The sequence below is a fragment of the Anneissia japonica genome, unplaced genomic scaffold (genome assembly GCF_011630105.1).
Source record: "Anneissia japonica isolate Jap-2015-1 unplaced genomic scaffold, ASM1163010v1 scaffold1859_len985614_cov190, whole genome shotgun sequence".
Lineage (NCBI taxonomy): Eukaryota > Metazoa > Echinodermata > Crinoidea > Comatulida > Comatulidae > Anneissia > Anneissia japonica.
The window spans coordinates 714,578-729,136 of NW_022694754.1; the positions used below are offsets into that span (position 1 = coordinate 714,578).

Sequence of the window (14,559 nt, forward strand, 5' to 3'; positions counted from 1 at the left end):
GTATTAATCTTCACTAATCTTCATTTAAAAAGTCGAAAATAAAATCATACTTAAGGGAAAAATTATAATTATTATAATCAAATCTAATTGTATATTTGTCCTTTTATAAATTAAAATATATACTGTATAAACTTTACATTAAAATTTAAAATTAAACCATACTTTTCATAAAATAATTATATTTTTCTATATATTTTCAAATTCAATTATAATATATTTCAGATTTGTTTAAATTCATTCAAATATTGTAAAAAAAAAAATCCAAAAATATTTCTTCTTGTTATTTGTAAATTGTTTACTTTATATTTAATTCATGGACCATTTTTTAGAACATTTTTTTTTTAATGAAAATGTTATCCATGTAAAATATGTTTGTAAATAAATAAAAAATAAATAAAATATACTTTGTTAGCTGACGAATCTATCTCAGCTCCGTGTGAGGCTTGACAACGCGACAATGTCTACTGAATGTTGGTAGTAGCCTGAGTGGTCTGTTATTGGAAATGTTCCTCTATCCCAAACTCCTCCCCACTGCTGACACTACTTACAAAACCACTGCTTGAGTATTATCATCTTGCGCATCACCCATGCATTCTTACCAAGCACTTCAAAACAATGCTCTCTCCTTCAAATCAGTTTCAAAATGACTTTAAAATAAAAATCCACATTCACGTAAATATAAAGCGCATCACCCATGCATTCCTACCAAGCACTTCAAAACAATGCTCTCTCCTTCAAATCAGTTTCAAAATGACTTTAAAATAAAAATCCACATTCACGTAAATATAAAGCGCATCACCCATGCATTCCTACCAAGCACTTCAAAACAGTGCTCTCTCCTTCAAATCAGTTTCAAAATGACTTAAAATAAAATCCACATTCACGTAAATATAAAGCATTAAAGGCAGTCAGTCTATAAACCACTAGCCTCCCAACTGACACAATTAACACATAAAAGTACAGAATACAGAAAATAAAACCATACATATCCTCAAGAGTTTAAACTCAAAACACTACTCCTAAAGGTACCTACTGTAGTAAGGTCTCTTTACATGATAGGGGATGGAATTCCAAGCTATAAAACTCTCTTAAAAAATGCCAAATTACATATATCAATTTGAGAACAAAGATTTGAATAATTATCATGAGATACAAATATTGTTTATATCTAGAAAACAAAATGTAAACTTACAGTCGTTACAAACTGAAAGCAAGCATCAAAACTAATAAAATGTTGCAATAATGAGAGTCTATTCATAGATCACTATTTTTAAAAAATGTTTACTCTTGAAAATTATAGAACAGTTAAATTGTAGCTACATGGAAAATATAAAGGCATGTAGACCTCCTTTACTGAGATTGTTAATGTTTCAATGAATGCGCAAACTTTACATTCAAGTTCAACCAAGCAAACAACTAATCTTTACATACTGGGTCACCAAACCCCTTTGTTTAATATTACAATTTTATAGCACACGGAAATGAAAGTCAGATATCATAACTTTGATCACGTCAACCAATTGCTTTTTTGACCATCATTGAAAATACTTATTCCCATCAATTGTGGCAGTATATAGGTTTGCATCATACCGGTTTGAATCTTTTAACTCGCAGATGATATTCAGAGATAGCACAGATGTTCATCGCAGTTACTCTGTTCTAATTTGAGCTACCCAAAGTTGCGGACGCATACAACAAGGTTAGTAGAAAATCAAGGTACAATCCAATGTCAACAACTAACATGAATAACTACAGTACAAATCATATTTAAAACTCTATTACCGTAACTTCTAATATTACATTTGAAATTAAATTTATATTGTTTGTATATAATAACTGCCACAAAATATATAGGAAAGAATAATACTATATATAAATACTTTCAGAAAAGTAATGTATGCATATTGTAAAATGTCAGTGGAACACACGTAACACATTAGGTTCCTACAGCTGAATATTCCATTATTTTGAATATAGTAATCAGAATTCTTATTTAAAACAAACAAGTAGAATAAATTTCAAATATTCATATAGGAAATTAAAATAATAATTGAGTTTTAAATATGGTTTTTAATCATTTGTTAAAGTTAACATTGACAATACATTGATTGAACCTTGCAATAGTAAACAATGTGGATGCATAGGCAACTCCAGAGGAGAACTGAACCTTGACCTCAATGTTAAGAGCATGGTAGCTTCTGTGGGAAAGAGGAAGCTAACATCCTTTTTGGGCCGGCCAATCTTGATTCATTAAAACAAAAAAGTCTTCAGAAATAACAATTGTCAAGTTTTAGGATTTGAGTCCAAAGCCCTGTAGCTCACTGCTCCCACTAGAAATTTCAAGACTTCCTTTGTTAGAAAAGTTTGTGTCTCCTAAATATATATCAAAGATCCACCACTAGTATAGAGACTGAATCTATACCACTACTCCATTAGTTCCCACAAATTACTATTTTAATAGAATATGGTTTAGAAAATATATCTCCTTTAGGTTTACCATGGCTAAAGCTTCAGACATCCTAGAAAATGAGATGCAGAAAATGATGGAATCTGTTGAGGAGATAATTTGGAGCAAACAGACTTATACTGTTCAAGATATATATGCTCGGTCTTCATTCCCGATCTTAGCAAGGGTTGAGGACAGCTTCCTTGGTGACCACTCTACTGACAGTTACAGTACTGGTGAGGTATGATAGCACTAAATAATATATAAATACTAAATATTACTACTCTTCACATATTATATAAGATATTTAACACAATTATAAATTACCTATTTCTTCTATAAACTGCAATTTGATTTGTGAAAATTGAACAAGAAAATGAAAAGTTATAGCAATTTAAAATTTACGAATTTTATAAAATTTCATGTTCTTATGCAACATTAATCTGTCATTTTGACAATGCTGGCATAAGGTGCCGAAAACGAACATTTGAGTATATACAGAAAATTTATTAATTTTTTCTGCGAAGTGAGTCTCATGAACGACAATTCACCAGAATTTTGGTAAAATTAATGTTGAAATGAAGAATATATTTCAGTCTAATGTTAGTGCAAAATATCATTAGTCCTTTGTAATCCGCCGCACGACGCGCAGTTATCATGGCAACTAACATGCACGTGGGTAATTCGTCACATACGCTGACGGTTTACTGTCTCTTATACACATCTAGATGTGTATAAGAGACAGATTAAACACCACCATCAGCAAACATTTGTACTTGGCATCGGTCTTAATGCACAAACCTTTATTAAGTGGACTCAGTTTTGCCATGAGTTAGCATCATTCATGAATAAATCTATCAAACATGATGATCCAACTTTACCAGGTACATTTTATTTAAAATTATAATTATCTTTAATATTTCTTTCTTCTGCGTGTTTTTTGCGTTCATCTAGTATTTCTCTCTCTAATTAAAGACCATACATCCATTTAAAGACCACTTATTTCTGGGTCTAGATAAAAACTTTCTAAAGACAACCTCAATTCCAAATGTGGTTTGAATTGGAAGAAGAAATTTTTTGTTGTCATTTTCAAACTACTTTACAAATATGGTTAGGTGTTAGGTGCAGGCATTTAAGTCAGAATGTGTATGTAATATGGTTTTTTTCTTTTTTCATGAGGAATGCTCCACTGGTTTAAATTTTCTGGTTAAAATAGTCTTCTAAAATATATCTTTCTCTTTATTATTATAGGAATTACTTCATATTCAAAGGAACACGCTAGGGAAAGTACACAGCTATTAAGCACAGAGGAAAATGAATTTAGGAATGCAAAGGCTGGTACCAATAGCAAAGACAAAGGAACAGATAAACATTCACCAAACTTAACCAGTAAAGCAGCGGAAAAAGAAAAAAAGAAGTCAAAAACAGGTACGCTGAGATTAAGACGACAGCCCTCAGATATATCACCGGAAAAATCTCCAAAGAAAAGCCGGAAACTGCTTCCTCAGGTAATGAAGCAAGGAAAGAAAAAAGAAGGAAAATACGGAAAATTGTTACTGAGCACTGACGAGTCACCTAGATATGAAACGCATGTTAGTGTTCCCGAAAACAGCTGTTATGTTGATCTTGATAAACCTCAGGAGCAGTATGCAGATAACATTTCATGTTGCAGCCAATCAGAGTTGATTAGTTCTGCCATATACCCATCAATTAGTCAATCAGATTCATCTATTCACAAACAAACCAACCTGTCAAAAACACCAATCAGCACACCTAAATGCTACGAACGAGAACTACCAACGATTCCGCCATCGAACGTTTTAGTTTCTGAGTCAAATAGTTATGATGTAGTTCCTTCATCAACCAGTTGCATTGAAATTCCTGCATCAATCCCTGAATGCATGTACGATGAGATTGACACCAGCACAATGCACAGATTTCAAACGTTAAAAATAAAGGATGGACCAATTCGTCAAAAAGATGATTTACCTCAAGATCTCAGGATGCTGACTTTAAGTCAGGTTCAAGACTGTCTTCAACTTCTCCACTTAGAAAGGCTTGTCGATACATTTAAGGAAAATGACATTGATGGCGTCATTCTTTGTGATCTTTCAAGAGATATACTTATCGATGATCTTGGCTTAACGAAGATCGAAGCTTTAAAACTAAGGAAGTTTATAGACCAAAAATGGTTGCCCAATAGAAGCTAAACTAAAACCGTTTTTAAAAAGTTTTCAAAAAATAAATATTTCATATACAAAACTGAGCTATGTAAACTAAATTGTATTTTTTGAGAAATCAATTAAATATGTTTTATTTGTAAATAGCAGAATTGAAAAAAAAAAACAGCTACAGTAATTGATACAATTTTACACCAGTGGGTGGTTTCACTGTAATTACATGGTATGGTGAAATTAGAATACATATTGTACATATCCCTGAATTAAAACCAGTTTTTCACTTTTTATGCTACTTAAGAGATAATTTAGATGCTTTGTATCATAATAGGCTTACATACATTCAGGGCCATATCAAGGATAACATTTGGGGGATGTAGGGTGTGCACAATTAGACAAAATGTGGTCAGGGGGACAGAGCCGGTTTAATCTTGATTTGTTATTACTACAGAAATTTAATGCCCATATACTGGCTTATAGAGAGATTGCTAGTTATAATCTAAAGATTTAAGATTTCCTTTTATCACTTAATAAACAAAATATCAAATTTTATATTCAGACATTTCTAGACTTTTGTCTGAAAAATGTGGACCTTTTTTCCAATTTGCAAAGTGTGGGGGTATATACTCATCGCACCCCATGGATAAGAGCCCGACATATTCTTTCATTGATGTTACAATCTTTCAAAAATTTTGATTCTCTTTCTATTAATGTGTTTAAAAAAAGAGGCATTTACCTGTATTCAGTAATATTGTACAGTACCTTTCATTTTGTTTAATGTAACTTTTTTTTTATTATTTTGGATTGGTAGTTTTCATTTGTCTGCTTTCTTATTGTTTTTGATTTTCGGACAAAAAAACAATTTTGATATGTTGTAGAACTGATTTTTCTAAGACAGAAAAAAGTTGTTTGATGAAAAACTGGGGAATGGTAAATGATATACAGATTTTTGAGTATCAAACATATCAAACAGTTTTTCCTCTGGAGCCTAACTTTAACATTTTCTGACTAAAGGAAGTGATCAATTATAGACTAAAACTAAAATGGAATTTCAATTTTTTTTTTCAAGGTCTTAGTTGTAAAATACATTATTACTTCATACATTGAGATTTTTATTGTCTGGGAGCATTTTCCCTAGAATTATTGTAAGATGTTTCAGTAAATAGCACAAAATGTTAATTATGTGGATTGCTTCCTTCTGTCATAAGGGGGCAGTTTTAATTAATACAATAATTATTTTGTTTTATTTCCTACTTGCACATTCAGTCAATTCTATAGTAAATAAAATTTACTAATAAAAAATTTGTATAGAAAATATGTGTACAGTTTAATTGCTCAGTGGTTTAGATGCTTGCCTTCTGAGCCCAAGGTCCTGGGTTCGATTCCTGTCACAGCAGGAATTTTTCTTATGGCGAAACCAACTCCACTCCCTAAGCCTCATAAAGAGACTTGGTTTATAAAGCATGATTCTCATCCTGTAAGTGGCGAGTGTACTTGCTGTTGGATGTGAAGGAAATAAAAATATATATATATATATATATATATATATATATATATATTAAACAAAATGAGTTTTTGGTACACAACTTTGCCAATGTGTCTCTATTTATTCTCATCACATGAATGAATGATTGATACACCACAAAAGAATAATGACAATAGGTAGTCAACCCTAGCAATTGCTAGTGGAAGTCTGTGTGGATTATCATTTGTTGAGTGCGTGCTTTTTCTTGTTGCATTCTCCATAGAAATGGGTTGGCTGAAGATCCTCGAAAAATGTATGCCTGGATTTAGGCTCAGTCTTCTCTGCACCTAGGATAAGTGAAGGAGAGCTCTTCACTGACAGCGAGTACAAGATTTAAGAACATTTATTGTTCTATATACCGGTATATAATATTATACTGTAATTAGTATAGGACACATATAGAGAATACCTGTCACCCAAGGTGGGACCCATAAGGCGCGATTGCCCAATTAATACAGACGACAAACCAGCGTTCAGACGCGTTTTCTATTGTTCTACCAAAACTGTCTGAAAACACTGTTTGAATAGCACATCGTTTGGATGCTGATAGTCCGTTTTGGCCTATGCTCCTCCACTTTAACTATGGCCGATTGGATGCACCGTAAAACGCGCCCAGACGACTCTCTAAAATGAATCATAATACGACTGACTGTGCAGCCCTATACGCAAGTACGGACTTGTTTACCTGCTAGCGAACGTCCCTTTGTACGCCACCTGTGTGTGCAAGAACTGACAGAAGTACGTAACTCAGGGAAAGTCCCTGGTCGAAGCTAAAAAAATAGTCGGTTTGGTACTGGGACGTCGTTCAGTAGACCTAGTACCATGCATTGGTGAGACTATATCGTAATATCAGTGATTTTACGAATCGATGAACAAATATAACGTTAAAAAATCCGATTTTAAAGTTATTTCTGATGTAGTCGCAGCGGGAGTCGCAGGCCACCATCAGTTTTAAGAAGCGCGATCACCATCCTGTGAAGCTGTGGTAACATCCAGTACAGCAACTGCTCTTCTTGCCGTTGAAAGTGATCACTTGCTAAGACCCATGCCTCCGAAAACGTTGTCCATGATCAAATAGATGAAATTTTGCATTATACTAAGCTAAATTATATTTACATTTTATAAAACAACGTTTATTAATTGAATTTCCATGAATTTCATGCAAAACACATTTAAAAAAAACAAAAAAAACATGTAAGGCTAAACCATTGCCTACCCAGTAAAGGTTTTACTGACAACTTGCGATATTACTGTAATTTATTTATTTATTCTGAACTGAACATACACCTTTGTTTCAGCGGCACCCACAAATTTGGTGCGTTCAATGCATAAAAGAGAAAAAGAAAAATAACTAAAAATAAGTAATTGTCAAAAAAAAAATGTTATATCCCGTTTGAAAATGGACAGTTGTAAATCGCCCAGTACTCTACTTTACACACGTGGTTCTGGGCCCCGCTCTCTGCACCCAAGTCTAGACCTCCCCGGTGGTAATTAAGTAGACGTCTATTTGCCGTCGACTTTTCGTTGGTGATTATCTTTCAGTAATCAGCATATCGACGGTATATCGACGGCGCAACGACGGAATTTACCCTATAATCACTTAGCTTGTAATCTTTTTTCGAACAATGAATATTAACAATCAACAGTTTATTTCCATGTAAATCTAAACTATGTTATCGCTAAATAAACTATCGCTAAATAAGCTGACAATGATAAGTCACCGATTAGTGTCAATTGATTGTTTGTTTTTATGTATTCGCACACGTGCTCAGAAGGTACTGCTAGTAGTAACCCTTGTAGTAGTGGTAGGCCGAGCGAGTAGTACTAGTAGTAGTCGGCTACTTTTCTAGTGTACTATGAAATAATTACATACTACTGGCTAAGCCAGCACTTAAAATAAAATAATACTGTAATCAAGGATGTAAATGCAACATCAGGTTATAACAACATTAAGAATCAAATGATATATGTCTAAACAATTCTATTTTAAAGTTGTGACCTCTTAATTACTGTCTGACGTCAAATTACCCACTATCCGATGTCGAATTACCCACTGTTCAGCGTCAAATTGCCCACTGTTCGGCATCATTGGGAAACGACTTTCTAGTAGTACTATCTAGTAGAAAGGCCACTTCGAGTTAGTTTTGTGTTCAAAATAATATACAATTAAAATATTGGATTTTTAAAAGTCAGTATTGTTTAAAATCCGTATATATTAGGTACGTATAGTAAATAATATTGTAAGATAATAATGAAGGTTAAAATCGGAACGTCATGAACTGAACAGCAGAGTGGTAACCAATTGGGGAACCGTGCGTCATACGATGAAAAAAAGTAGTAGTCCCCGAATTTGTCACATGGCTACGCAACTAGGCCTAATTTAGGATACTTCAAATCTTGTGGTAATCTTTAAATTTTTTCAAATAATTGTAAAAAAATCTTGTACTTTTTAGTAAACTTGTGTCGCTGTTACTATTTAGGGCCTACTACTGTAAAGTGTTAGCCAGGCGTACTGAGTCGGCGCACTGCTTTGTGCATGATTTGCACAAAGCAGTGGCTTATAGATTGCCATCTGGCGTTTAATGCCTTTGGATGGAACTCTGCGTGGTCTTCCTCTGATTTTTTTTGTCGGGATATTATAGAATTTGAGAATGTTGAATGTTTCACAATCGTCTTATCGGATGCAATGTGCAGTCCAGTTGGTCTATTGCTGTTGATAAAATTCTGGTATGGGTGTTGTTTGGGTCATTCAACAGGGCCTCCCTTTCTTCAACAGTATTTGCGAGACTTTCTATTGAACTTGGTAGGTTTGGCATGTTAAATTCCACTGCAGATCATAAATTGAAGAAATCTATTGTAGGCTGATGTTATTTCAACGTGGTAGTACAGGCTACATGCAAAACGGTGGATTCAGAGATGTCCGATAGGGGGGCCTGAAAATGGGGCCAATCGAGACAACAGTACTGTTGCAATCATTTCCTCTTTCCACTAGTTACAAAAATACAAAATTTAACCATACGGTAAATTGAAATTACAGAAATTTATAAAAAATAATGAAAAGGCAAAGGACAATCATACACAATCAGATTATAAAAAGTAAGTAAACATAACAGATTAATAAATATTCAATATACTGAGAATTATCTCATGAGCATGTAACCTTTTCTGTATTTGTTTGTTTATGCTAATCATTTTCTGGCAGTATACTTTGTTCTTCTTCCTTGTTTTCCAACAAGTTTTTATAGATCATCCTCACCATCCAAGGGATATATATGTTTGCATTTGCCAATCCTAGTAAACCTTCTGTTGCTTTGAGTAAGCGTAATACAAGGCTTTCATGATCATTATCCTTTTTTTTTTTTTTTTTGCTTGTTTATAGTTTTGTTCTGCATTTCTTTTTTGACGGATTCTATATATTACTAGCCTTTTAACACTTGAATTTGTTCATGTCAGGTTTGAGCTTTATATTTGACGCTTATTTGTTTTCCATCAATTTGAACATGGCTACGGCTTCAGACATCCCAGAAGATGAACTGCAAAAATTTATGGCATCTATTGAGGAAATAATTTGGAGTAAACAGACTTATACTGTACAAGATATATGTGCTCGGTGTATATTTCCTGTCTTTGCAAAGGTTGAAGATAGCTTCTATGGTGACCAGTTTACTGAAAGTTGTACTGGTGAGGTATGTCCTTTTGGAACTAATTATAGGAATTATTCTTTGAAATGATATTATATTATTACCCAATGTATATACACTATTAACGTTTAATCTAATAATTTTTGCATAATAAACCTATCGACATTATTATCTACTTGTTCTTCTATAGATCTTATGGATAAGAGGAGGAATTGAACAAAACAGGGTTATCATGGAATCTCACAAAGGAGAATGTTTGAGTATTCCCATCTCAAATAACTTCAAAATAAGGAGATCAAATTGTGAATATGAAAGTAATTAGCATATATATAATTAAATGTAACAATTATTAACCATCCCTTTTACTGAACAATTACAATGACATAGTAAATATCTCTAGAGTAAAAACAGTAAAATAAATACACCGTATATTCTCACATATAAAGCCATCCACGTACAGTATAAGACACCCCCAGATTTAAAAAGATTTTATGGTTTTGATACTGCATTTAGCAGGCTAAAAATGGAGTCAATGAAGGGTTATTTTTTTTAATACTAACAGTTAGTAGCTTCATTTCAGTATCAAATCAAAAATTTGTATGTGATGCACATATATATTTGCTATTAAAGCCTCTTATTATACACACAAGAATACATGGTAATAAGAAAGAATGTTAATTGCTGCAACTTTTGTCTAATTCATTCATTATTTCATTTGCATTTTCCTTCTCATTTATCATTATTTTAATAATTTTCTCTCTATATACTCATTAGATTATCAGCCACTTTCTGATAAATTAGTGGAAAGTGAAATCGGTGAATGGAATGAAATCAGTGATACAAAGTTGTACAACTACAAAAATGATGAACTGTGGAATAAGTTTGCCAGTTATGATTTCAGATGCATGAAGATCATAGGGAAACATAGCATGACATTCCTTACTGGGTTTTCACTATTTGATGGTCAGTGAACAATTTTGCAACTTTTAACGGACACAATCTGCCACTGGAGTCACATGATTTTTGTTAGTATAAAAAAAAACAACAACCGTAAACAGTTCATTAAACTACTGTTTAAGCACCTGGATCCAAATTTCGACTGTATCGACTGTTATATTGTTGACAGTAAATATTATGTGATTCCTTGATTGACAAAATCATGAATGGAAAAAAATGTTTTGTTTTAACAAGTAGTCCTATTATACTCATCCAAATTGACTCGTTATTAATTTAAGAATTTTTGAAGTACTGTATATTCTCACATACACATTTTTTAATCTTGCGTGCAGATTGTCCGAAGCCACTAACTGGGATCTGAATGAACGCAATTTTAAATGCAAGGAAATAATATTTTGATGAACATTTAAAAGGTCACAAAATCACCTTATATGCTCAACATACAAAATTGTTCAAAAATCTTCTCAATACACGGAAGGCCTTATACGTGAGAATATATGGTAAAAAAAGTCTGTAAATCATATTTTTCTTCATTAGAGATGAGCACTGCAGATTTTTCACCAACTGTGTTCAAACACCATTATCAGCAGACATTTGTACTGGGCACTGGTCTCAACACACACACCTTTGAAAAGTGGACTCAGCTTTGTGAGGAGTTAGCGCCGTTGCATGATGAGCCAACATTACCAGGTACTACACAATGGGCAGATGAGCTCCTCGGAGTCAACGGCCCACCATTAATTAGTTTAAGGAATAGGAGTAGTTTAGCCTCATTGTTATTATTGTCATCATGATTATTATTTTTATTTTACTTTATTGTTATTATTTTATTTTTATTTTCTCAGTTGTCATAGGGGCATGTACAATATGCGCTATATAAATATAACATTATTATTATTACATGTTTTAACATTTTAGTATAATTCTCATCTCACATAGTTATTTTCTTTATTCCTTCTTTGTAGTTAGGTGAGAATTTTTAAACTTATTTTGCAAATCCATTAGCTAATGGTTAATATATTGAATAAAATAAAATTTTAGTTTTGGAATATCTATATTGCTTCCATATATCATATCAACTTAAAGCATTTATCAATCCTATCAATCCAATTACAGTTCACTGTCCTATTTGAGACCACCTTGGGACCTGAATATATAGGGTTGCATAAATTTAGCTTGTTAAAAACCACTTTTTTATAGCTCTAGATGAACCACCTAAATTTACAGTTTAAAAACACATATTTTTCTAATAAGAGACCAAAGCTGCTATATACCATGATATCCTCATCTTAATAGTAGTCTTTAAGAATAATTGGGAGACCTATTGTCATTTAAAAAAGAATTTACAAATAGAAAATACTATTTAGGTCACTCATAAGAAATTCTAATATTGGGTTAGCTTCTTTTTTGGTTGGCTTAATTTTTGTTTGTTTCCATTGTAGGAATTACTTTATATTCAAAGGAATATAATAACAGAGAAATCCAAAGTATGCAGCCATTGAGCACAGACGAAAATGAAATTATGAATAGGAAGGAAGGTAGTAATGGAGGCAAAGACCAAGAAGACATCCAATCTGATGACAAAATAAATACTCATAAGGAATACAATAACAGAGAAATCCAAAGCATGCAGCTATTGAGCACGGAGGACAATATTAATGGTGGCAAACACCAAGAAGACATCCAATCTGATGAGAAAATAAATACACACCCAGAACATTTAACCAGTAAATCAATTGAAAAAGAAAGAAAAAAGTCCAAGAAAAGCACACGGAAATTATTAAAACATCCACCTGATACAAAATTGGAAAAAACTATAAAAAAAAGTTATAAATGGATTCCTCGGGTAATAGAACAAAATGAAAAGAATGAGGAAAATAAATACAAAACATTGATACTCAGTAGTAAAGAGACCCATAAATATTATGAATCGCTTGGGTGTGTTCCCAAAAATAACTGTAATTTTCCACTTGATCTTGACAAACCTCAGGAACAGTGCGCAGATAACATTTCATGTTGGAGCCAATCAGATTCATTGATTCACAACAAACCGAACCTGCCTAAAACACAAGTCCGCATACCTAATTACTACAAACAAGTACTACCATTAATTCCACCTTCAAAAATTGTAGTCCCTTTGTCAACCAGTAACTCTGAAATCCCTTCGTCAACCAGCTGTTATGAAATTGCTTCATCAATTTCTGAATGCGAGTATGAAGAGATTGGTGCCAGCACAATGCACAGATTAAAAAATTTAAAAATGAACGATGGACGAATTTCTCAAAAAGATGACTTACCACAAGATCTTAAGATGCTAACTTTAGATCAGGTTCAAGACTGTCTGAACCTTCTCCACTTGGAAAGGCTTGCCGATAAATTTAAGGAAAATGACATTGATGGCATCATTCTTTGTGACCTTTCAAAAGATATGCTTATCAATGATCTTGGCTTAACAAGGATTGAAGCTTTAAAACTCAGGAAGTTTATAGACCAAAAATGGTTGCCCAATAGCAGCTAAACTGAAACTGTTATAAAAAATGTCATCAATTAATAAATATTTTTATATAAAACATATAGCTAGGTAATCTAGAAGGTTTTTTTTTTTTTTTTTTTTGAGAAATCTATTCTAAAAACTTGTAAATAACGGAATTCAAAACAGATTACTGATACCATTTTAACTACACTGGTTGTTTGATTGCAATTGCACAGCATGGCAGACATCAGAATGCATATTTTATACATTATAAGCTGGGTGACACTGGATTTGGACCTGTATGAATTGGAACCCCCTCAGCCTCAATCTATAAACAAACATTTGGAAAGCGATATTCGACTTCCATTATTAAATATACTGTACTAGATATTTCTAGATGTTTAGGTCTCCATGACCATACAGTAGGTTAACTCTGTTATCCCTCTGTTCAATCAGCAAAATGTTAAGGAGTACATTTAGACAACAGCTTAACATGGAAAAAACACATCACCAAGATAGAACTTAAAATTTCCAAAAGCCTTTGTATCATTTCTAGATTGTCCTTTTTACCCAATAACATCCTCCTTATCCTCTATTGCTCCCTCATTCTTCCTTATCTGAGCTATTGCAACATTGTTTGGGCCAATACATATTTATCCAACATCAACAAACTCCAAATTCTTCAAAAGAAGGCTATCAGGATCATACAGTAGGTAGCACTACATCTCGGTTTCACTCTTCCATTTATTTTTTAAAAATTGAATCTTCTCAAACTCACTGACATTAATTTAGTCCAACAAGGAAAATTTGTATTCTCTGCTAAGCATTCTATTCTTCCAAAACATTATGCAATATGTTTATTCCCAATTACTCTATACACAATTACCCCACACTATCTGCCCACAACACTAATTATTTTAACGTAACATTAGATATTCAGGCCTACAATGATGAATAATCTCTCTCTCCCACTTTTTAATGCTGCTTCTCTTGTCTCTCATTCTCAAAGAAAATCAAACTACACCTAATGTCATACTATTAAATTATTATATCCTCAGTCATAATTCGATTTGTTCTGCTCTTAAATGGACTTGAGTTGTTATTTATTTACTTTTTATTATTATTTTTCTTTATTTATATATTTATCTTCATCTTCTCAGGATCATGCATTCTTCCATAGCTTGTTTTCGATTTTATCTCAAATCATACTGCATTGTATATTTTGTGTGTTTTTTCTATGGAAATAAATGTCTTTTGAAATTGAAATTGAAATCATAATAGGCCTACATATATTCAGGGCCATATCCAGGATACCATTGGGATGTGGGGGGGGGGGCATT

The 14,559-nt window shown here is 32.8% G+C and overlaps 1 protein-coding gene across 1 annotated transcript; it reads left to right on the forward strand.

Annotated features, from left to right (window-relative positions):
* The first annotated feature begins 447 nt into the window (after positions 1 to 447).
* LOC117101263 lies at positions 448 to 14,539 on the forward strand. The gene is made up of 6 exons (XM_033241217.1): positions 448 to 1,699; positions 2,474 to 2,687; positions 9,980 to 10,103; positions 10,564 to 10,752; positions 11,284 to 11,436; positions 12,189 to 14,539. Exons 2-6 carry the CDS (start codon positions 2,499 to 2,501, stop codon positions 13,262 to 13,264), a joined length of 1,731 nt encoding a protein of 576 aa, XP_033097108.1. The 5' UTR covers positions 448 to 1,699; positions 2,474 to 2,498; the 3' UTR covers positions 13,265 to 14,539.
* The last annotated feature ends 20 nt before the right edge of the window (positions 14,540 to 14,559 follow it).